We start from the raw sequence: 26889 nt of genomic DNA on the forward strand, positions 1-26889 counted from the left end.
CTTAAGGGTGTAACCAACAATATTATTTACTAGATAGATCTACTCGTATGTTTACAGCGATTATTTACTGCATTGATTTTCTTGTAATGTAAGTGGATTATTTATAAGAATGATTTACTGCTATGTTTACGGGGAATTTTTTTTTGAATGATTAACTTTAATGTATACAGCGATTATTTATTAAAATGATTTAATTTTATATTCTCAGGGATTATTTAATACAATTATTTACTTTTATGTTTCCAGGGAATATTTACTAAAATGATTTACTTTTAAGTCTCCGGGGAATATTTATCAGAATGATTTACTTTCCGAGGACTGTAGACGACATACGCAGGTCCATACCATGAAATTTTCCTTCGACCAGATGAACTAAAGCAAGAGTGTAATAAGCATCTTTAATGTGCTGGTGTACGTCTTCTCAATCATTAACCATCTTCTCAGTAGCTGACTTTGAGGCGAAATTAATTATAAATTAGGTTAACAATTTTAATACGTTATTAATGCTGGTTGAATACTCTTTCTGACTTTGTTTGCAAAGCAATCATACATGGTGGTGTTTCTATTTGTACATGCTTATTATCCGGACTTGGTTTTGTAGTGCTTAATAATACATATTTATTTGATGCCTGACATCGTTCTTTTACACAAAAAGTGATAGCTTAACAAGTATTTCTAAATTAAACAGTATTTATGTATGTGCAATTTATTTGGAATTTTTTTCTTTCTTTTGCAGCCCAGTCCTTACATTGGCACTGTGTTAGATTGACATTTCACTTTATCTAGATCCACAGTAAAATAAGAACGACACGATGGTCACATCAAGATCACAATATGTTGCTTGCAGGTTGGTCACAGATAGGACTCTGCAACTAGAAACGGAAGGTATATGATAGATAAATTAAATATAACAACTTAGACACAGATATAATGATCCACCCTAATCGTTAGACACAGAAATGCAGCATTTACCAGTAGCCTTTTAACTTCGGCAATATAACGTCTATTATCTCAATGAATCTGCAGAAAGAACGTAATTTATTCATTTTTTACCGAAGTATTTTTTCATTCTTATCATCAAGGTTGATATTACATGTTTCAATGTTAACAATCTTGGTATCATGGTTGACGCTGCTCATTTCAATGTTGACAATCTTGCTATCAGGGTTGCCGTTGCTCATTTCAAAGTTGACAATCTTCCTATCAGGGTTGCCGTTGCTCATTTCAATGTTAACATTATTGCTATCAGGGTTGACACTGTTCATTTCAATGTTGACAATCTTGCTATCAAGGTTGATGCTACTCATTTCAATGTTATCATTCTTGGTATCAAGGTTTATGCTGCTTATTTCAATGTTATCATCACTGAATGTAATATGTAAATCTTCCATGTTTCCTAAAACATTGCGTCACATATGTTTTGTTTGAAACTGAGAAATAAAACTTGTAACACATCTATTTTTGGCCACACCTTTATCCCATCCAAACAGGTAAGACATCTATTTTTGGCCAAACTCTTATCCCATCCAAATGTATGAACAAATTCCCAGTATCACTTGATACTCAGATTCTTATTTTTATGTTAAACTCGTGAAATACGTACATCACATCTCTGAAAAAAGTAATTGAATTTATCACAGTACAATGTGCATCAGTTTCAACTTATGTTTCACTCTACTAAATGCAAAATGCTGAGTATTATTTGGGTCTAGGATCTAGAATGCACATTTTATTAAGTATGATTGGTCAATATATGAAACTGCGCTATGGTCAAGGGACATGATATGGATTCTTTTTAAATATGAGTGATTCGTAACATCCCCGGTAAACAATGAAGAAGTTTTACAACGTTTTAAAAATTTCAAATTGTCTAGGAAATTGAGTTTTCTTTTAAAACATTGGCGGCTGAGGGTTCGAGCACATTTTGAATAGAGAAATTCATGACATTTCACTATTGCATTTTAAATTTACCAATGGATTAAAACTCAAGTAAAAAAATGTGGTATTTTTTTTACCTTTTTTTGGCATGACACAGAGAGTCTGTTTTATATCTATTAATTTCCAATCCATACTTAATATCTAGCGTGGTGCTGGGTAAGAACAAAATTTAGATTATACATTTTGGAAACTGCAATTTCCATCGAGCTTCCATGGAGTATCCGTTCAATATCAAAATTCAAGTGAGAGAGCTTATCACCTTTTAAATCAAAGTAACACTTTATTGTGCTCTTTCTATATAAAACACAGCTATGGTTACATATGTTACAAAATAAATACGTGTATCTATTATTGCTAGATTAGGTGTAGTAATGAACACCCCACTGTCATTATTATAGAAAATATCTGATATAAATAATGTCGAGGAGTTAATAACATCTTATATTCAAAATATATTATAATTTCAATTTATAACATCCTAAATTAAATTATAAAAGCATATATTCAAATTTCTGGTAATTTGTGATATCGTCAGTTCCAATATGTGATATACATTCATGTTTTGATATCGTAAAATAACATATCATAAATTCGACTAATTGATATAATCAAATTAAGGAAAAGTTAGAAAATGTAACCAGCATAATGTTCTTTTAACTATGAGACCCCGAATGAAAAACATGAAAATATTTTTTTAAACTTAATTAATTAATAAACAATTAATTATTTAATCAATTAAGACTTCATATATATCATTCTTTTGTGGCTTCAAGTTTTGACACGGAATACAAAAGTAACTAAATAAAAATGTTATGCATATGATATTAATAGTATATTAAAATAAAATGACCAGAAACTTCGACTAGCACAAGAAAATGACTAGATCAGTATTCAAATAAACTCTTAATATATATATATATATATATATATATATATATATATATATATATATATATATATATATATATATATATATCACCGAGTGGGGTAAAATATCTCTCCGAGTACGAAACAAAGAAAACGCATACCAATTCGTTATACACATCTCGAATACTTAAAAAGTAATTTCCATAAACCGTCTCCAATTATTAGCAACGTTATGTATAGCAGATAGCTTGATAATTACGTGAAAAAATCCAATACTTTTTTTCTGAAATAAAACAAATACATTATATACTAATGACGTCACAAGAAATAGCACCTGAGACTTGAATATGTCTGGTCCTCTGTCGTACTCGTACAACCAGTACTAGCATTTGTCAACTTTGACCGTTCTTAAAACAAAATGGTCACGGACACTATATCTTATGCAAACAAATGGACGATGTACAGATGATTTACGAATTTCTGTGTCCTGATATAAATTAATTTAATTTATTGGAGAAAATGATAAGTGAAACTTTATATCTAATATTGCATCATGTTGTTGTTTTACGAGAAATGACTTCCGGGACGAGGAGAAAAAACAGACGGTTCTGACATTTTTATATTTATATTTTATATTTATGTACCAGTAACTTTCTTTAATGTGATGCACCTGCCACCACCCCTACTTAGTCTGTAAACAATTAACACAGGCGTTGATTTTTACGTGGGACACGTATAATGTTCAAAATCACGTGGATACAAATAGATCAAGGGAAAAAAGAATGGATGCTTTACACATTTCGTTCTTGTTGTATACACTATGTTGTCTTTAAACAGTTTATTTACAACATGATAGACAAGAGAAAAAGTCATCATTGCCTTTGCTTGGTTCAACTGTGTCCTGTAGGCTTATACCCGAACAACTGATTCTCTATATGGAAATACAAGTCGTAAAGTACTATAAATTCAAATACACAAGACGCTGAAAAAGAAAAAAAATGATTTAGTCTGTTAAGACCAGTTGCACAAAATTATTTTCCTTTTAGTTTCGTACATTAAGTGTCATTATAGTTTTGCCGATTTTAACACATATTGAAAACAGACTTTGATAATCCTAGCAATTGGGCAATGTATGTCACTGTCACTTATCCATTCATCAATTTTTCTTGATATGCATTCTTCATCAATCTACAACGTACAGATCTAACAGTGCAAGTTATTCAAAGTAATTTGCATGAATTATTGTGATGTTGATTTCAAAATCAAGGCTTAAATATTTAATTTTAAACCCTATTAGAAAAATCATCTTCAAAGTTTAACTAAAAAATTTTACTTTTAAATGATCACAAATTAGAAAAGGTAGGTCCACAGGATTGACTTGTATTTATAGCTGTCTCAGACTGTAAACAGACATTGGGCTAACTTAATGAAGTACAGAGACCACCAAAACGAAGACAAGCCTGGCACATGAAATGTAGACCCTAGTGATGGTACAGATGTATTGCATGGTAAAATGGAGAACATTATAGTAAATCAGCACTCCATTCAAACCTAGCAATGTCACATCGGTATGAAAGTTTCCCACCAAAAAGATTTAAACATAGCCAAAGGTTTATGAACTGGGGATTACTTTTACCTCCTTAGGGTAACATCGAAAAATATTTCTTCGAGTCAATGCACATGCAGTTTTGCAAAGTGACTACATATAAGAGCCAGATGGATGCAGATATATTGGTCAATATTTTGGTCAAAACATCACCCAAAAACAGAAATGGTTTAATAGGGCCAAACCGTAAGGTTCCTGTTATTACTCAAAGTCAAAATTGTATACAGGCTCATAAAATGACCAGATCTATAAATTAAAACCGCATATGGTAAATAGTCTTTACTGATATATCAAATACTTTGTAGTCTATAATTAGGTAATACAAGATAAAGTAAGATTAAAGTTCTTTATTAGACGAAATGGTCTTGAAGAGTGTTAACTGCTAACCTAATTTTTATTGATAGCACTGTTGTACTACTTAGTGAAATTATATGTTCATATTATGGAGAAAAAAATACATTATCATCAAAAAGCTTGTATACAATTCCTCAGTGTCAATATATATATATTGGCAAACAGTTATCTTCGTTTTCTAGGCAAAATAAGTACATCTACTTAAAACAAGCATGTTACATATTTACTGGAATGGAATAATGGTGATGATAAATGATAGCATGTTCAATGAACTTCTTTGATTGGATGGGGAAAGTGGTGAAAATAAATTTGTATTCACTAGTCCAAGAATAAGAAAACAAGCATGTATAAACGTAACATGTTTCTATGTTTTGATTGCAGTTGACAATATAATTGTATTTAAAACATGTTATCTGGAACTGTAAGCTATTTTTAAAACAGTATGGACTGAAGATTGGGGAGGGGACATTCTTGAAAAGGTGTTTTTCTTTGCAAAAGATGCAGAAATTTAGTACGATAAAGTAAATAATATGAGAGACACAGACGCTTAAATGTCCTTCATTGAGATGTGGGTGTACTGACATTTTTCATCGCATTAACATTGTTTCAGTCATATCGCTACGATGTCTGCAGTGTAATAGTTTCTAGTGATATTTAGCACTGGGGCATCATGCCGCAGATGTCCCAGCAGTCACATTATCCTGACACCAGGCCAGTCAGTCCTAATAATAACCTCTTTATGCTGAGCGCCTAGTGAGGCTACTGTTAGTACCATTTTTATAAGTTTTTGGTATGACTCGGCTGGGTTTCGAACCCGCGACCTCCCGCATCTGAGGCTATTGAGAGAGTGTAAATTATCGGAAGATATCACATACTTTTAAGATATCGCCATAGCTGCATTCAGCCTAGTTGCCAAATTGCTAAAGGTATTTTATACATGCAAAAACTCCAACGTTTACACGAAAGTAACCCTGTCTACGCAGTCAGCAGATTCGAAATGTACGACAAATGAAACGACGTTCACTCTGTTCACTTTATACTCTTGTGGAATGTGAGCATTCGAGGCATGAAATTAATTCGGAGGTTTTATAATTCATAATTTTGAAGAAAACAACAGGCAAGCTATGATTAATATTTATTGAGACTTTTATCAACAGACCTGCACTCGATTCGTACCAAAAATAACCATACTCTGCTGGTACTCTTGCTTACAAGTACAAGTGTTAGAATATGCAAACAAAATACAAGCCAGTCTGTGTCGGCAACTACATATACTTGTCTCATATCGTACTCATACATAAAATGGACTCTAGCTACATACTTGCTGGGAACCAGGCTAAACCGCTAAAATAGTCGGGTTATTGGTTATTTATCTGATAGTACATATGGACCGGAGGTTTCAAAGAACCTTTTAGTGTATTAATGCTCCAAGCGCGAGCTGTTAGGAAAGTGAAGCTGAATTTGGAAGCAGACGACAGACAGGAATGGAGAATGCAGAAACTTACTTGCAAACTGGACCGTTCTTTGGAGTAGTAATGGTAATACATACATGTAATGTTGAACATCATTGGAAAATATTGCAGGAAGACAGTGTCGATCACTTTAACGTTTATTTTTTAAATATTGTTTTAAGTGCCACGGGTACTAATAGGGGTGTTTGTTTGCGCCAGTAAAATGAAAACTATGGGCAACACCTACTCCATTTGTACTAATGTTTAGAAAGTCAGTAGGTGTTTTCAATAACTATCTATTTTGTATTGACATAAACGAGTGCCTGTACTGAACGCTGATTGTTTGTCTTCGTTTGTATCTGATGTTTTGTAGTTCGTCTAAATCAATTTTGATGATGAATGCTTTAAACGTGTACGTAGCGAATGTTTTCAATTTTATGTAGAATTAGTTCATCATTAGGCAGACATATCTTCTATGTAATAGTTCACTGTTTTATTTTTAAACAAAATACAGTTTAAGTTTATAGTCGTACTTTGTGAATGATTTGATAATTTTACGTATACTCTTACTGTTAATGTAACCAATAGCGATTTTAAAAACAAAAAAAAAAAAATCAAAGATGGTTCATCAATTTTTAGTGATTTTTTTATATCAATTTATAATTTATAACCTGATTAGCACCAGGAGGACTTAACATTATTTGATTAATTAAAAAATGTGTCATCTTCTTCAAATATGTATTAAGTCTAGTTTTAATATTTCTAAAACAAACTGAACCAATGAAAAGGAAAAAGAGATGTCACTCCAAAATGTACGGAATTAATGAGTTTATTAAAGACGGTGTTATTTGAAAACATAGACCCACCCGTGCAAATATGGCGACCGTATTAGCAATGAAACTCCTGTTTGATTCAAAACGCCAACAAGCTGACAGCATTTGGGACCTCATGGCGACAATCAGATTAGAAATTATAAATTGATGAACGAAATGTCTACGTTTTATGCAATTTTTATATACTTGGTTACGTATGTTTTCTGAAATAGGCATAGGAGTACACTCAAACGGGAAAGTGTGCGAATACTATAACAACAATCAACAGCTTGAATTCTGTGTGTGTTAAAAATCTATCTCAGTATCTTACCCGTTTGGACTGAAAAACTGGATGGACGCTGAGTCAAAAGTTAACAACATCTGTTGACTTGTATCTTTGTAGTAGTCACGTTCATATACGTCTAAATGGCATCGCTAATTTTTCCAATCTGTAGCTCAGTAAATTTTCAAGTTATTATCATTCCATGTAGCTAAACGTACCTAATTCTTTTGAAATACTTGGTGTGAAATAAATTTGGTATGTTGTGGAACGAACTGTAATAGTAAAACTAATACTAATAATATAAATAATACGACTATTACGATACTGGTGGTGGTGGCTAAATTTAGGACAGTAAACTATTATTTTATGTCAAAAATAGACAAATAGATGTATACAAGTTTATTTCCCATTGTTTACTAAAATTATATTTGTCTGTATTTTGTTTATTCTGTGTCCTGATGTATTTCACTTTTTTCTCCACAGCCGGCCATAAACCCGTCTACAGTGGCGTTCTGGTGACAGAAGACACTTTGCTGGCCATTGACACTAAGTACTATATGTGGAATCTGCAGCTTTACAGTCGTCGTGAGGGCAAGCTGATTTCTACATCACAAAGACTTGAGTGGAATCCCATGGGTGCCTGTCTTATTAGTAAGACGGAAGTAGCTGTGTGTCTTGATAACGGTACGATTGTAATCCTGTCATTTAAATCTGTACATGACGTAAAACTGGTCAAAACATTAGATGTAAGGACAGGGCTTGATTGGTGTTATTCAGTGGCAAAATTGAATTCAAGCGAGAAACTCGTTGTTAGCGGTATGAAATATGACGACATGATGTTGTACTGGTGTGTTGTAAACCTATCAGATGGACATGTAGACTCAGTTCACAAGATTTGCAAAGGGGACCTTAGTAGCCGTAGTCACTTGGCCATTAAAGACAACACAGTTTACATCTCGCGTCGGACTTATGACTCCACTACAAATGGTGTATATGCATATGATATTTTTAATCCACACACACGAAAGTTTCTGTATCAACATCGGGAATTAAAAACACCGGGGTCAATTGTGGCTGAAAGGTGGGATTTCATTTACGTGTGTGACATGGACTCTCACAGCATTCATCAGCTGACAGAGAGCGGTCAACTAGTGACCATACACACAGTGACATCAAGGCCTTGGGAAATATTCTATGATGACCAGCATGGAGGTCTATACACCACAAGCTTGTACAGTAATGAGATATCTGTGTACAAACTGGAGTATTTACATCAAACAGGTAATTCTATTTTATTTTACATCAATCTTACATCACACGACAACGAAAACTACATACTTATTTATTTACAGGCATGAAGGATTTCAATTCACCTTCATAAAATATGAATTATAAATGCTACATTATAACTTTATTATAAGACAATCGCGTTTTAATGATGTAAAAATAATAATTCTTTTGATTTAAGTGTACGACCACGTCACCATGTTTATTCATTTTAAGTATAAATAAAATATTATTTGTTGATTTAGAATTTAATTACTAATATATTTATACCCAAAGCCATTCATTCATGATTGTTAAATGACATGTACCTTTGTTGCCATCACAAAATATTGATATAACAATTTTAAATCTCTATGGAATGTCACAATGTCGGCAAGTTATCAATCTCGCATCATTTTCGTTCTAATATAAAACACATTTTCCCAGAAGGTGGCGCTTTCATTGATATATCCTTGCGCGCAACATTGAATCTGGTATAAACCGGTTAACCCTCTTCGGTTACAACAAGAAAACAAAATTAACTGAATAATCGACATTATAATATGTGTGGTCAAAATTAAAATAATAACCTGTCAGGTACGTCATGTTGCACTATTCGTAAGTTTAATCCGTTTAATCCTATTGTGTATTGTCACATGTACAAGTACGACAGGGGACCAGTCTTAAGCTTGCTATTCCAAACCTTGTTTCCTCTGCATATGTTTTAAATTTGGAAAAATTAAACTCATCAACGGCGAGTGCAGTGCTGAATAAAACGGACAACTTAATATACATCGTCAGTTGCATGGTCCTGACGGGTATATTTGCGCAGTTAAAATAATCTCTGACTAAATATATAAGGTTTATCTGTTGGGAATAGAGAATTTACAAATAGTTGGGGATTATTTAACTTTTTTAAAACTTTCATGGGACAATTAATGTTTTCAAAATTAAAATTTTCTAACCCATGCATAAGTCTACATGACGAAGCTTGTTATTACTTATTGTCTCACAGTATTTGAAGTATTTGAATGAATATTTGTATAGATGTATTGTGTAATAATTTCATTTTCTTGATGAGGGTATAAACAAAATCTGATCACCCCTCTGAGAAAATGGTCAGTTCTTATTTCCTTTTCCAGTTTCAGAGGAATTTTATGGAAAATATGTTGAAGAAAAAATATAGAACTGTTTTGAAGAATAATGTGTTTTATACAACCTAACTGCTGTATTTTCTCAGATCTGAAGAGGATATTCTGATATTTGGTACAAGGGCGAATAAGATGGATTATGTGTATTTGTTCTGTTGAGTTTTTGATTAGCTAGTCAGATTGGTATTTTCACATATATGGAAGTGAAAATGTTCATTTGGAATGGTAACATAATTTTCCATAACCTGAAATATAGTGCTTATTCTAACTGATAAACTAATGAATGGTGTATGAGTGAAGTGTGTAATTTGGGATTATTAACATAACTTTTCATTTTCTCTAGTTAGTGTGTGAGTGATGGGTGTAATTTGGGATTAACAAGATAAAGACTTGCCTTGCTTCAGATGTACACCTTTTAAAAGACTGCTAGGTCTGATTTGTCATTTTGATTTCCCGACCTTGAACGATAACTTGGAAATAAAAAGAGTAAAACTTTGTTTTTAAAACAGTTTGTATATACTTATTTTTCATTGTATTTTTCAAAGGACTGAGCTAAACTCTGCTGTTAGTTTCACTTCCTGGGCTTCAAAAATAAATTAGAAATAAAAGACAATACCTTTGTTTTCAAAATTATCTATCTTTCTATATATATATATATATATATATATATATATATATATATATATATATATATATATATATATATATATATAAGGTCGGATTTGTCAGTAACTTTATTATAAATATAGCTTTTATATATATATATATATATATATATATATATATATATATATAATTAGATAGATAGATACATATTGGACTGTCAGAAACTGGCATCGGTTACTCTTGCAAAAATATATTGTCCTAGTATAAACTGCTTAAGTTTGTACATTTGGACCAATTCAGGTCATTTTTAACAAGTCGTCTTCTTTTGATAGTGCATGATTTTAATTACCACATATCAATAAAACATAGTCACAGTACATGAAAGAAGTAAAAAGGTATGCCAACAGTATCAGCTTTGTGCATGTTGCAAATGCAAGCAGGTTCACTGATACCTGCCCCCTTAAAGAAGTACATAGTAACTATAGGGCAAAATCATATTGGTGCCGCTGTCAGGTGTGCTTGATATAAAAATACTGCATCAATCCTGAAGATATAGATGTAACTTACATTTTACTTTCACAGGTATTCCAGTTGAAATTTTAAACATGGATGACAGATCCATCCAAGTTTTTGAAGACGCTCTAAAAGATGGAACAGAGAGATTATACAACATACGAATAATGGTTGTCGGACACTGTGGTGTAGGCAAGACAACCCTGGTCAAGCGTCTCGTTGGGGAGGAAGTAAACATTTCTGAGAGATGTAGTACAGAGGGCATAGATGTTTATGTTGATTGCTGTGATGTTTCTTTATCAACCCATGAATGGACAAGGCGAACAAAAGGTATATGGTGGTACAAATTCATAAAAGATCCCCATTTCTGTATTTATACACATGCTTTGAGGTGTCATGTTATACTTTTATCTCTAATTTAGTTTCAAATGTTTGTGTAGTGCGATCTTACATGATGCTAACTCGTGTAAAAATGCTATTTGTACACATGTTACCTATTTAGTTTTAATCACAATTGGCATACAGTAAAGCATTCCATTATTTGATACTTTTAAGGATAATGATTGCTAGGAAGTCTTCTGGAGAGTGACAGTGTGCTTAAGTTAGGAGCATCAGAGATAAAGCCTTTCACAGATCTACGAACTATGTTTGATTATGCTTGTTGTGTTTGATACCTTTCTGATTCAGTTTATTAATGTAGCCACTGGCTGTTCAGTCGTTATCATTATCTAAAAGTAAACAAACATTTACTTGAGAACTCTGAAATATACTCTGTATTAGCCATGGTATGTTTCCAAGTTTCATTTTATAGTTTAGAATCGAATCTGAAAACACGCAAGCTACAGAAAAGCATTATACAGAAGCTTGAAAACGAGAATATTGTTAAATAACTCATTCTATAAGTTAAATAAGTGAAACATTTACAAAACAATCCCTTTACCTTTTTGTTTAATTTAGTTTGAGTTTCATGAATTTGTCATTATATTAGATGAAAACAATTAGTCATCCCCGTGTTATACATCACCCCTTCTGCACGGGGAAAGTGGCTGTATAAAATGCGTGGCCTTTCCAGAGGGGGACTATATTTGTGACAAGTATGTGTAGTAAGAATGCTACAAATAATTTCAGAGGCTTTATTATCTACATAGAAAATTAGTAATAATTATGAAAAGGTTCTCCTTCTCTTAAGAACTAACTTATTTCAAATTAACATGCATTAATAGCTCTTAATTTTAGGCGTGAAATGCGAGTGATGTATTACTGATATGCGTTTGAAAAAGCACTTCAGAAACGTCATTTAAATTTTGGTACTTTTATTGCTTGGTATTTAAAATAATTTTCTTTCAATTTACTCTATTTTTCCATTGCTGCAGATATTCTCTTTATCTATTACAGTGTTGTATATTTGAGTGTTCCCAGCATAACATATGTCGGCAACTCTCGTCAAGTTGAATAACTTCTACATTTTCTTCTAAAGTATTAATTTGTTAATGTGATGACATATTAAAATCTTGTAATGATTTATTCGTATATTGGTAATTGTTCAATACTGCAGATTAGTTATGCAGAAAAAACGCTTGTAGAGCAGCGAATGCCTTGTTTATGAAGGAAATGATACATGTCCTGTCACATGAGCTTTGGTTCTTGTCTGGTACCCTGTTTTGATCGAGATTAATTTCTCTCGTTTGTGTTAATCCACCAACTCTAGATCTGGCACATTCCGACCATGTTAGCATCTTAATAATATGTCCGGTTGTAATCATCAAAGAAAAACACTCAGTTTATGTGTGACTCCCAAAACTCAATCACAACATTGTTTAACCCATTTCCTGTAAACGTAGGTGTTTATGTGATAATATTAACCTTAATGGTACACGTACTTTTGCCAACACTTCTTTCAATAATTAAAAATTGACAATTTGAAACATTCATCGGTAAAGATAATTTGATTAATTACCATACTGCATGAATTAATATTCATTTTAGACACGTATTAAAATAAATGTGACCGCTTGTGAGTTGCTAATTTTACATTTTTTACACTATATGCTGGCTGCTGGTTGCGTCAGAGGGGTGGACATTTTTGAGGGGTACATTTTTAGCACAAACTTGTTGTTGATGTTGTTGTTCTAGGGTTTAACGCCATTTTTCAGCACAAGATAGGCTACTCATGGCGGCCAGTATAACTGGCGGAAGAAGAACCCTGGAAAACCTAGGGAAGAACCACCGTCCCACGAGAAACTACTGGCAGGCTTTCCCACGTACCCACGCTAGCCGAGCCTTGGACTCGAACCCACGCAGACAGAGGTGCGATGGAAATGATCCGGAACGGTGACCGCTTTAGACCACTCGGCCACTCGGGGCCCCAGCACAAACTTGTTGGTGGCAGAGGATTCTGGCTGTAAAATTTTGGTGGTGGCTGGTTGGGGGTCATGTATGAGGGTGACCAATGTATCTTGAACTATGAGGAAAATATACCGTAGCTCAAAAGAAACACCCAATTAAATAGGTAAAACATACAAAACATGCTATATTTATGTCCCCCCCCATCATATAACTTTTATTATTATGGAGTATATATTTATAGGGACTGTGGTTTTGCTGCAAAGAGTTGGTGAGCCATAAGATTAATATATGAAAAAGTACTTTTGTGGATCCAATTACATTGGGGGTGGCCACTGCACGTTGAGTTTTTAATGAAAATATTAAATGAAGACTTATTTACTTTGAAATGTCCATGTCAGAATGGCTGGCCATAAGTGACGACTAACACAGTCAAGGACAAACTATTCACTGCTACATTTTGATAATATTGGATGTCTTCACGGACAGTCCATTTCAACTGTTATAAATTTTGTATGCAAGACACTGCCAGTCATGAACGATTGATATGCCCTTTTCACTTACTCAAAATACATTCAAGGTTAATGCAGTCTGTCCTATAAAGCAATTAGAAATGGCTGATGTAATTTGGCTCAGGATTAAAAGAGTAAATATGGGACAATCAGCTGTAAGAGTTTCGGTGTCATGCTGGGGCAAAAATCATATGGTTGATATCAGTAATACAAACTGGAAGTATGATTACTCTTTATTAAAGAAGCTGATGGATGTTTGGATGTGGAAGCAAACACTCCCCTCTGCTGGGGTGTCCTAGTCCCTGTCCCTGAACAGTTTCGTTACTATTGCAACTCATCAGAGGGAATAAACTGAACGAGAATCGAAGAGCACTTGAGGGATGTCCGTAATCATAAAGATTCTCCGGTGTATAAACATTTTAATTTATCTAACCACAGCATAGATTATGTTAAATATCAGATAATTGAAATTATTAAATCTGATCCAGAGTTCTCAAGTAGCAATATCATTAGCATAGATAGAGGACTTAATTGGATATGCCAGGTATGGAAATGTCCAAGTTGTGACAATGTTTGGTTCTTACATTCCAGACATGTTTCCTTATAAAGTCTTTACAAATTCGTATCCCAGTATTTTCAAAAAATGGTTTGAGCCATGAAATCATATCATGTACAGAAATTAAGTGGGATAGTCCCTTTGCTTGTTGGAGTATATTGTTCATAAACTAAAGTTACTACAAGGGTATGGGGACGTTAATATTTCTGTATAGTGAAATTGACTCCGTCTTCATAAACTTTTATTAGCTATTCAGAATGCTGATGTCGTCTAAGGTCACTTGGTAGTCATTGACTCTTCTTTATTTTTCCATGCATTCGTAAATTTTTAAGTCATGTTATTTCCCCATACAATCCCAAACACTATGTAGTTAACATTAGTTGGTCATTACAATTTCTTAATGTATTTAAATGTATTTATATTATTTTAACTAAACTGTAATGTAATAAGGTATCACTGTAAATGATGCAGTGTTGAAAACAGTGAATAAGTAATAAACGCATATAAATATCTTATTTATTTTGAACTTCTGCAAATCAAACAAAGTTTCTGTGAAGCAGTTAATATTTTGTCAGGGTAGGCCGCTGAACCATCAACCCCAATACTGATAGGCTTCTTGTTTATTCCTAGTGCAAGCCATCCACAAAAGTTTGGCCAACTCTGTTAGATAGAATTATTTTTACTAGGGAAACATTTTTCTTCCTTTCTTTGGTGACCTAAACTTTTGACATTTCAACCCAAGCCATCGTTACTATTTTGAGAAAGTTAGTGATGTAGAACTAAGAATTATTTGTTATTGGACAAAACAGTTTGTTTTAATATTGTTTCAGTAAATGACCTTGATCGTACTGACCTTGGGTTTTGACCTTTGATTACCTTGTATGTTCCAAACACAGCTATTTGATGTGTGCATTATACCTTTTAGTGTGCTTCTTCATTTTATTTGCATAAAAGTATATGCTGCTTGCATCTTGTATGCACCTTTTGGCTTTTAGTCACCCTCTGTTGCATGCTAACTTGCTTTGTAACATAGCTACACTATCTGTACTAATCACATATAAGCCATTAACCAGGCAACTACATTTACAGAAAGACCTGGGGATTCTGGTTAGAAGGATCACACCAAACGATTTTTGTATGAATATCTGTATTTTTATGTTATCATTCTTAGGTAGCTTAAAGACCTAGAAACATAGTCGATCCTGAATATATTTTATTAAATACAAATTAGACATTAAATCTGTAATCCAGTCTAGACTCTACCTCTTTGATTTGCCATGTTGGGAATGTGGTGGATGAAGGGCATTCATTCGCATATCACAATACCCCTCATCCATTACATTGCGAGTAATGCTGATTGAAGGGGTCCATACATATCCTTGCCAGTAAAGTTATTCAGAGTTAAACTAGCATACTTAAAAGTGATTCATTTTTGTCTTAACAGTTATCTGTCATTTTGTGACACCTCCTAAAATATGCATCCTAATTTCATCATCTTGGATATGGGACATAGGCATAGGATACTTATCATAGCAATGACACAACGTTTCAATCTGTCACAACATATTCTTTTGGCTGCCCATAGACTTCAGGTAATAACATGAACCTACATTACTTGTCGTTCTCAAGTTGTATTACTTCTGATTCCACTCTCTTCAAATGCCTCATATAGGAAATATTAAATAAATATTATCAAGTCATTTGAGAGTTTTCCATCATTTACTGATTGTCCTATATGAACAAAAGAGCTAATTGCTAAGCCTGGTCACGTTAATGATACATTTGAACATGGCTATAGGGATAAGACATGCTTCCTGCCTACTGACAAACAGGTAACTGAAGCACCATATTTCTTTACAACTCTAATACAACATTATTCATGAATTAACATATACATCAATACAAATGCAGTGAATAACCATAAAGGGCTTGTCTTTATATAATTTCCTGATCATTATCATTTTGAAACACTGGCATTTCTGTGTTAATCTCCCAAAAAGTCATGCAATGGTGGCCTGAATATATAGGTGTACTGGGCAGGTATCTACGGCCCCAGGGTTTAAAGGATGCCAAAATTAGAGGGCAGTGACCTTGAAGCCTCAGAACACACTAGTAGAAAATCACAAGGTAAACGCAATGATATGCAAAAACTGATAAAAGTATTATTTAACCATCTTCATTAGGCATCGTGTAAACTGGTTAGGTAAATATTAGTTCAGTCGTGTCAAAGGCTGGGGACACAATGCGCCCTATTTTCGATAACCATCGAAGTTTACAGACTATATCAGCTGACAGTAAACTTCGAAGCATATAAGAACATAAAACGAAGAGAATATTATTTTTGAATCATATGAGAAATTCCTTATTCATTAAATAAAACATCAGTATCAAAATTTATCACGCATCGCGAAATGTAGCTTGAAATATCAGAGGTGATTCTTAAACAGGTCACGCGAGAAAGGAGAGAAGTGTCTCCCTTGTATTATTTTATACTATATGTATGACTGAGAGTTAAAGTGTAAGCAACGATATTCAAAAACATCTCGTTACACTTCATTGCGATCTGTAATAAATCATGCATTTTGTATCTTTAGAATTAAACGCTTGGAGGATTTGTCTTGATGAGATGTTTTATCATTATTCTTTAATAGTACCAACAAGAATTTGACGTGAGACAACTTTTTTCACATGGCTCAGTTAATTATTACATGGAGTATTATTTTATATTCAGAGGAAGAGTAAATATAAAATGTTTTACTCGAAATATTTTTAAAAAAAGATAGGACGGAGGCTCTGAGAGCAATTAATATGATAACACAAATATATGTGCATCACATGATCACATGTTAACATTTAACTAGCCTCATTCTTACGATTGTCCTTCTTTCTGATTGATTTTATCATGTTTTGGATTGAATAATGCCAGGATAGGATTTAAATGTTTCCATAATTTTAACTATACTGAAATTAAAAGTACATATTTGGAATTTTGGTATCCTGTTCCATTATTAAAGTGAACATTATTGATGTCATGTATAGGTTGCACAGTGCAATTCCAGTACTGATTATTGGAGACAATTCTTGCCGCAACTTATGAAACATAGGCATTTAGAGGTTAAAGACAATAGGCTGAAGATAATAACCATCTTGTTTTTATTTATAAGCTTGATTGTTGATCTCTGTTGAATGCAAGTATCATTCTTGATTGGTTAGAAACTCTACAGTAGAAACCAAGGAATAAATAATAACATTTTTTTTCTGCTTAGACTTTAATGATGCTGCTTTGTGTATTGCAATTAAGTTTCTGAAAAAAAGATAAATTTCCGTAGGGACAAAATAGTGAGAGAAAACAATAGCTCTCATTGGTTCAATTTGTGTGAGCAATTTCAAACAGGTCACAAAAACAATGGGGAAAACAAGAACATTTTATTGAAATGATGGAAAAATAAAACATCACATAACCAGTTCTTATTATTAAAGAAATACACAGATATAAACACGTTATGATCTTATGTTTTGTTTTAAATTTTCTATTTCCTTATAAATATGCAGCTTCTCCATATTTGTTTTCTTCACTTTGAGATATTCATGGTAGAAATATGTTGATGCTATGTATGATCTGTAAAAACAAAGATATAATTAGATTTCATTAGAGAGGAAACTTATAACACGTACTTCTGTTACTACTACTGCTGCTAATCACAGCAATGTTATGTTATCATGCAATATACCCATATCATATTGAAAATGAATTTGACTTAGTTTTTATTGGGTAGGTCATCATGATCACGATTAATGAAAACATCAATACAGGTCCTTGAAAATCAGGGGACATATGTCACATAAATGGCTGTGGTGTATTAAGATGTCATAGTGTTTCGTGTTTAGGCTCGAATAAACAGTAACACAAAAAGAGTGAAAACAACAAGCTTTGAAAAATATAACAAATATATTATTTCGCTAGAAAAATAACGTAAAAATGAAACATATGAGAACTTACGGTTTCCAGAATCAAATTAAAATATAATACAAGAATAATCCTGGTCCACGAATAAAAATTGTTGTGGTCCTAATATTGAAATGTTCTAATGATTCCAAGTTCAAGTCCCAACGAAGAATCCAATATGGAAGGCGATAACGTATGCTGTAGCCTGTACTCTGTTGACGTCTAGAGTTCCTTGTATAAATAGAATAATTTATCCTTCGGTCTTGGAGATCCAAAAAAATTTTCAATAAATATCCTTGTTTAAGAGTTCTGTATCATTACAATAATATTTCCATAGAAACTGTTTAATCTTTTAGAGTCCAACTAATTTGGGGAAAAATTAACTAATAACTCAAAAACTCAAAAATTCAATACTTCAATTCTGATCACAACATAAGAAAACAACTTGACATCAAGTGTATAAAAGCCCGGACTCCTGAGATCTTTCTCTCTCTCTAAACATCACTATTAATACTAAGTATTTCGCAATTTCGGAAATGCCTAATTGCGAAATAGAGGATGACGTGATCATGTTTACATATAAAGTCACATAGCGCCTGTATGTCCGTGATTAGAACCAATCATTTTGCTCCAAAAGAGTTGTTTACTTAATCCACAATCAAGAGCAGGAACTATGTCAAAAATAGAAACAAGTGTTTCTATTATTAGGTATCTAAGGAAAATTCAGGTCAAACTGAATTTTCTGGAAAATATCAAATTCCTAGTAAACAAAATTACATTACATTGACATGTAAAGCAAATAAAGATTCCAAAACCCACAAACAATCAAATCATTTCAAACTAAATAAATTAAATCAAATATATGTAACAATAGATATTAAGAGTTAGTAAGGTCTTGGATTCGAGCCTAGGTCTGGGTGTGAATATTTTCCAAGAGATAAGCACATCAAAAGTCCAACATGTAAGGCCTAACAGCAGCATTGATGTCTAGCATTAAATAAATGGTCATAAAAACCTACTTTCGTGCTGTTGTTTCCATGATTTAAAAAAACATAATATGAATTTATATTATTTTGAATTTGTTTTTATTTCGTTTGCCTGCCAGACTTCACCTTGAATAAATCCAAAACAGATCTTACCTGGCAAGTGGATTTTTTGAATGTCTATGTAACACCTGTATATGGATACGATGATAAAGTGTGCCTGATTTACTTTTTCCATTTCATTGCCAGCAAACTTCAGCTGTATTTGCTGTTCCTTGTGTTTTCAGATTTTGAACAGGATTATCGATTGCAGCACCTTGCCAGAGTGCTGAATGAGCAGCAATTAATGAATGAAAAGGCCACGCACGAGGAACAGGTGAAAATGCTTCCCCAAGGAAAGATAACTCATAGGCGCTATGAAGTGGCTCACATTGCTGATGAATACAAGGAATCAGAAATACTATGCAGCAGTTCTCCTCAGCAAGACATTAGCCATAATCTTTCATCTACTGCTAGTCAGCAAGTAGAATCCTCCCGGGCATTAGATCAGAAAGAGCAAATTCAGTCTGAAACATGCATGATAGCCATGTTAAAATTGTTGCAAGAAAATGTCTATCAATTAAAACAAGAGACAGACAAATCTTTGCCACTGACAGTGTGGGACTTTGCAGATCAGTATGCCTTTTACATAACACACCAGACGTTCCAGACCAGACGAGCCATATATCTCTTGGTTTCAGATGTCAGCAAACAGCTTACTGATCTTGTAGCTGATGAGTGTTATTTTGATAGTGATCGGAAAATGAAGTTCAAAGTTCATGGTGAGTTCTTCTACTAATCTCCCAGAATTATTACACTCTTTGATCTTAGTTATTATTACAGTAATACACAGTCAGCACAGTTCTAATCACTAAGAAAACAAAGATAATTGGACAAAAAAAAATTAAAAACATTTGTCAGACCTGACTTATGTGAATCTTGGCATGATTGTTACTTTGACATCCATTTGCTTTCCTTTTAATTCTGTGCCATTTTATTTTACCTTCTTTGCATTTGGAATGTATCTTCAATGTGCACCTATCTTTATTTAGATTCAAAATGTAAATTCTACATAACAAGTTATATTGAGCTATCGGGAAAAAAATTGAGGCAAATTAGATTTGTTCCTAACCAAGAAAAGCCATCAAATTTTGAAATTATTGATTAAAGTCCGGGGAGGGCGGGGTCCTAGGAATTTTCAACCAAATCTTGATGCCAAAAACAATACTTAATTGATTCCTAATTGAATTTGTTGTTATTTTTGGTTTAATACCATTTTTTAAAGCATGGTGAGCTATACATGGTGGCCGGTATAAATAGTGGTTGAAAAACCCAGGAAATTCCCATTAAGAACCACTGACCCATGGGAAGCTGATTCTAATTTTTACTGGAATTTTCGGGGTCGCAGAACTCATCATTCAGTTCAGATCCAGTTGCTATGAGCATCATTTGGGTGATAGCCTTAAACATATTTATACAGTCAATTAAATTGCTCAGGCAGTCTGTTGGTGAAGTATACGGTTACAACTCCATATTAGTATCTTTTCTCATGTGGAATATAAGAACACCAGTGTTATCTTTGTAAATATTGGACACAAATAATAAAACTTATCTTTCTCAGTATTCATACTTGTATAAAACTTTAATGAAAATGCATTGCAAAAAGTCTATGCTAATATAAGGAACTCATGATATCTTTTTGGTGATCTTTACTGTCAGTACTTGTTAGATATATCCTTGTTAGATATGTAGAAATCTGCGAATATACAATGCAGGGATGACTTTGACAATGTATTAAATATACCTTTCAATATTCTGCTTATATTGAAAATTGATGTTTGGACACCAACCAAACATAGGCAGTGTTTATGAAAACCATTCCTCCTACTCATGGTCCAGTTCCAAGGCAATTATACTACCTATCCTTCTATCAAGTAGATGACAATTTATTGGAATGAAGATAATATCTGTGTGCACTTTCAACCATAAGGAAGATAAATTATACCAGTTTCTCAGTTTAGAAGAGGTCACAAAGAAAGCGGACATTGCATATTACTCATGCATAAGTTGCAGTCTTGTTACTAAACTTGGTTCAGGTCATACAAATATTGTGTTCTGAGTGATGACAGTAAAACCATCTTCTAGTATGAATCTTGTGTTGGGTGCCAGTGTTTATTTTAGTACAAGTATAATTAGAGTTGTGACAAGTCAATGGTGTTGAATAACGTGATGAAATGACATGGACGAGTACCTGTTGAGACTCGATCTCCCCAATGCATTCTTTATAAACCAAGATGTTGTTCGCTTTGAAAAATGACTAGCATCCAGGAAAAAAGTCAGTAAATATTTATTTTAAATATTGTGCAGTGTTTATGTATCACCAAATGTTACACTACAGTATTTAAATTATTGCAATATCCTCTGAAGTATAGTATTGAAATAATTCAAAGGGATATTTTTTGTTGAATAAGTAGTCACCTGTTTGACTATAATGAAAATTTGAAACTTAGACAATTGCCCTTTATATGCCCACTGTAAAGTGGAGAGCATTTTATTATCACACCGTCTATCTGTCAGAGCAGATTTTGTTCCAGGTTCACATAGATTACATTATACATTGAGTCCTTTACCATCTGCACATGATTTTGGGCTTAAATGTCAAGGTCACTTATTCGGGAGACAGTTTTGTCTCCTCAAAATAACTAACGTTTTCCAGAATCTACAGTTATCAAATGTGGATAGCTTGCACGAAGGATTAGCAAGAATTTTATTAATATTGAGATTTAAAGGTCAAGGTCATTGTTACTGAAAGAAGAGCATGGATTTTGCACTAAAGCATATAGTTTTTGACATGGGGTGGGTGCATAATGTGCAATTGACACTAAAGTGTATTTATTTATATAGACAGTTAATTAAATTGCAGTGGGTGTATACTGTGCCATTGACATTACTCTTGTTTGTGATTTATTTTCAGAACTGACTGCGTTTTGGCTAAACTCCATACATTACTGTACACCATCACCAGATGCCAGCATCCCTCCTGTGATTCTGGTGGGAACACATGTGGATAAAATGTTACAGGTAAAAATTATGTCCATAAACATCAAAGGTGTTGCAAAGTTTCTTTATCTGCATGTTTAGCTCTGTTGGTCATAAACCAGAATAGTTTATGGTATGGCTTGTTGTCCATTGTCTGCCTGTCCATTAGCATAAGTTTGTTATCGTGACTCATTTTAAACTGCTTGGAAGATTGCTATGAAACTTTGCACATGGATTTACTCATGGTCTGGTTGATAGTAATTGAAAACCTTATTACAATTTCTCCTGAATGGATGTTAATATCATAATGGAGTTTTCACTAAACAATTTCTTACCATGGTGGTTTAAAAAAAAAATTGATGGCCAATATTTTTACAACAACAATCAACTTGAAAATCTTAATGTCACCACTCTCATGAATGGAAAGTCATAATCAGCATGGAATGTTCACCAAAATTGGTCCTAAATGAAAATGGTGCCATTCTGAGAGCCACTATTTTTTGTCATGATTGCCATCTTAAAGACCTTGTTTTGATCTTCCCTTCAGGATGGATGGTATGTTGACACAGCGTTTTCATTATAAGATTTATTATTGTGTCTAGTCGGTCCTAAAACAAACTCGTGCCAATGTGATGTCCAGTATGACCATTTTGGGAGCTATACTTAAAATCTTGTTATCTCTACTCCCCTTAAAGAGAACGTCATATTGACATGGGGTTGCCACCAGAAGAAAATTTTATTTTTTCTATTTGTTTTTAGATCTCATGTATCCAGTGTGATTCCATTGTTTTTGCCACTCTTCCTAAATGGAAAGTCTTATTAGTATGGGGTTTTAACAATGAACACTTGGTGTAAAGTTGTAAAAAAGATACTGATCTGACATCCGATATGAACATTGATGTGGTCATCTTGAAAATATTATCGCTACTATCCCATTTCAATTGGGTTATGACCAAAAGACTTGCTTCCAATGGGGCCAAAATGAAAATTGTTTTCCTTACAATGTTTCCTATATAGATTTCATACAAGAAAGAAAGAAAGAAAGAAAAGACAACATTATAGGAACATCTTTCCAATTTTTTGGTTGGCTCTTATAAAGGGTCATTTTAAGTTTCACCGTCTTTGGGTTCAGTCTTTTTGCATCATGAAATTTCATTGCTGAGATAGAACTTGCTAAGGCATTATGTTCAGTACATTAAAGGTTCAGCTGACCTCAGTTAACTTTTAGAAACACCACGCGAGCTTTGTGGCTTAAGATGAGAAGTAAAGCAAATAACTCAAGCTTATTTTCAATAGAAAGGGAAATGAATTAAAACATTTACATAGAAAAAGTAGTGTAGCTATGTTTAGCATGTCATAATGGTAGACGGTAGTTAGACTGTCTTTCAGTCTAGTTGTATCAGAGTCACATTTACCTTTATGGAACCACTCTCGTGCCTTAGTGTTTAGAGTGTCATCCTTGGATATAAGAGATCACGGTTTTGTACCCCAAACTTATAATAATTGCATTAACAGACTTTTCACTAGACGCCTAGCATTATGAGATTAATGTTAGGACAGGCCGGCCTCGTGTCGGGATAATGTGACTCGGTGGAAATATCTTACATGTTTTTCATATTGATCTGTATCTCAGTACATAATCTGTGATACATTATATTATCAATACACATACCAACATGATTGTCTTGTCAGGCCAGACATGACAGAATGTATCTGGCCAGCTGACTGTCCCTGCTTTTCATTGCCGACCCTAGCACTTTTTACCCATCGTAAACAAACCCACACTGAATATATTATATTGTTTAAAAGAAAAGCCCGGCCTGCCTACCCTAATTTTAATTCCAGTACAATGGGCAACACAAATATTGTTTTGTTTGGCCTTATCTTGAGCCCTTTCATATGTGTGCATATATTGGTTGTATTTTCTGTATGCAGATTATAGGGAGACCTAGACTTTTCTTCTTGTTTTTATGTCCTCTTTATCCTTGACAAGATGACACAAAGGCGATATAACAGAAATAATTCCAGTCAGACTACTTGCTAGTAGCTGGTGATTTAACTCAACGTTTTCAGACATTTCAGAGTGCTCTGTTTGATTGGATGCAACACTCATATAAGTCACTGTGCCCAACAAACGCCTGCATTACTTGCATCAACATACAGTTTAGCTGATTGGCTGAAATCTGGAGCTGAAAGAACTGGTGCACATACATGTGTGTGATTATTATTAAAGTAGTGAAACCTCAACATGAGTCAGTCTCGGTAATTGAAGTCAATCTTTGTAACTTTTACTGTATCCAAGTTTTAAAACTTATTTTCTGAAATTTTATCATCTTACAATCATCTAACTAGTGATGGAAAAACTAAGTGGATAGATGGTAGGTTCAATGAAAATAGTGAAAAATAGCTTTAAGGAATAGCTATTAAAATCAGATTCTTAAAAGATCTATGGATTGTAAAATATGATTGTGACTTATATTGGTGAGTACATCACCCAGTCAGATACAATTTAGAATTATATTTTATTTTCATACGGACTCTACAAAATATATATTGTAAAAAAATATTCTTATCAGGGTATCGTTTATGTTTAAACAGAATAGTCATCACACATAAAACGAACTCATGAACCTATATTCAGTTCGAATTGATGGTCATCAACAAGGATTAAAGTGGTAAATGATGTTTTGTATTCAAGTTAAATTTGAAAGTAGTTCGAAACAAAAATATGCCATTTTTCTGAGATAATGATCCTGATTTCACGTCAGAGGTGAAACTAAAATCAATTAATGTTGTCAGTCATCGAAAATGAAGAAATTATGATGATTGAGTATGGAAGCTGTATGAATATCGCTATCATTGATAAAGCTCTATGGGTATTCCTATCATGATAAAGCTGTATGAATATTGCTATCATTGATAAAGCTGTATGAATATTGCTATCATTGATAAGCTCTATGGGTATTGCTATCATGATAAAGCTGTATGAATATTGCTATCATTGATTAGGCTGTATGAATGTTGCTATGATTGATTAGGCTGTATGACTATTGCTATAATTGATTAGGCTGTATGAATGTTGCTATCATTGATACAGTTGTATGAATATTGCTATCATTGATTAGGCAGTATGAATATTGCTATCATTGATTAAGCTATATGGGTATTGTTGCTATCATGATAAAGCTGTATGAATATTGCTATCATTGATAAAGCTGTATGAATATTGCTATCATTGATAAAGAAGGCTACTTTGACATTATCCACTTTGTACCAATATGCTCCCTATATTTCTAGAGTGGCCACTATGAGATTCGAGAGATTTGTAAGAAATACTTCAGAGAGATCCGAACTTGTCTAGAAAACGAACCTTCCAGGTTTCACTTGGTTAACGAGGAATTTGCCATTGACAACACTGTTGTGGACAAAAGATTGGAGGATTTAAAGAGGAAAATTGTAGAGGTGGCATCACAGCAGCCATACTGTCGTGTGGAGATACCTGCACGGTGGATCCCATTGGAACAGAAGCTGATGAGGCTGAAGGAAGCTGGAGTGAAGGTACGAATTCACACACATGCTGTGAAACGAGTGAGGACATTTTTAGCGAGATCATAATTGTTTAGCTCCCATTAACCGGTTTTAATGATTTTACAATGTTACATCAGTAACATATTGTTTGCTATCACATGATGCACAGTGAAATGTTATGTTGGTATCAATATAACATCTTTTCAAAGAAATTTGAAGCAGGTGAATCTCTGGAGTGAAGGCTTCTTTCTAGCTGGAAATGCTCTTTTACAGACCATGTACTATGTGAGAAATTAAACAATTAAGCCGTTGAGCCCTAATACTTTTTCTGATCATGCAGTTTAGTCACAATTAATTTTATTATGTTAAAAATTATGCAGACGTAATGCATTTGAATTGACTCATTATCCACTTTATTAATACAGAAAAATATTTTCACATAATTTTATATTCTTTTATATTTGTCATATATGCAAATGAGGATCATATCATATCATATGCTTCTTCAAAGAAAATAATAAACATAGAAAATTATCAAAGAAGAAAAGTCCTGTCAGACGAGTCTTCGTTTATGTTTACAGGTGATTCCTATCAGCTTATTGAAAGAAATGAACCGGACTGGAGTTGTTCCATTATCTGCAGATGAACTGGATTTATTTCTTAGATTTCAACATTCTATTGGCAATATCCTTTACTCTAGGTGAGAGTCAAATTGGTTTTCCTCTCTGAGCAAACAAAACATTATTTTCTTACCAGTCAAAGGGAGATAACTGAGTGGGAAAGGAGAAGATGTTTACAGATATTAAGCTTGAGGCTGACATGCAAAAAGAGGTCTCTACTATGAGTGAAAGGCAGGATGAATCTAATTATTAATTTCTTTGAGGCTTTCAGTTTCAGAGATGTTTGTTTTACTATTAGAAGAAAATTTTGGGTAACTGTTTCAGATCGTTTTCTTGAAAAAGTAGTGTCCCCGTTTTATGTCATGAGATTGTAGGTTATGCAGGATTGTGACAGTGGCTTTATGTGACACCAAGTATTAGAAGACCTCTGCTTAGACAAGAATACCAACTGTGATTATAAGCTGCTACTTAATTGG

General features: G+C 33.4%; 1 protein-coding gene across 1 annotated transcript in view; it reads left to right on the plus strand.

Moving 5' to 3' along the window:
- Positions 1-742: 742 nt before the first annotated feature.
- LOC149784729 (uncharacterized) overlaps positions 743-26889 on the plus strand; it is a 54328-nt gene continuing 28181 nt past the window's right edge. The window contains exons 1-7 of the mRNA XM_089933040.1: positions 743-885; positions 7795-8592; positions 10917-11177; positions 19475-20008; positions 22201-22307; positions 25563-25823; positions 26375-26493. Coding sequence (XP_089789166.1) covers positions 813-885; positions 7795-8592; positions 10917-11177; positions 19475-20008; positions 22201-22307; positions 25563-25823; positions 26375-26493 — 2153 coding nt within the window. The 5' untranslated portion in view covers positions 743-812. The remainder of the gene's footprint in view (positions 886-7794; positions 8593-10916; positions 11178-19474; positions 20009-22200; positions 22308-25562; positions 25824-26374; positions 26494-26889) is intronic.

The sequence above is a fragment of the Sinohyriopsis cumingii genome, chromosome 14, assembly GCF_028554795.1.
Source record: "Sinohyriopsis cumingii isolate HCF-2022 chromosome 14, ASM2855479v2, whole genome shotgun sequence".
In the NCBI taxonomy this organism is placed as follows: Eukaryota; Metazoa; Mollusca; class Bivalvia; order Unionida; family Unionidae; genus Sinohyriopsis; species Sinohyriopsis cumingii.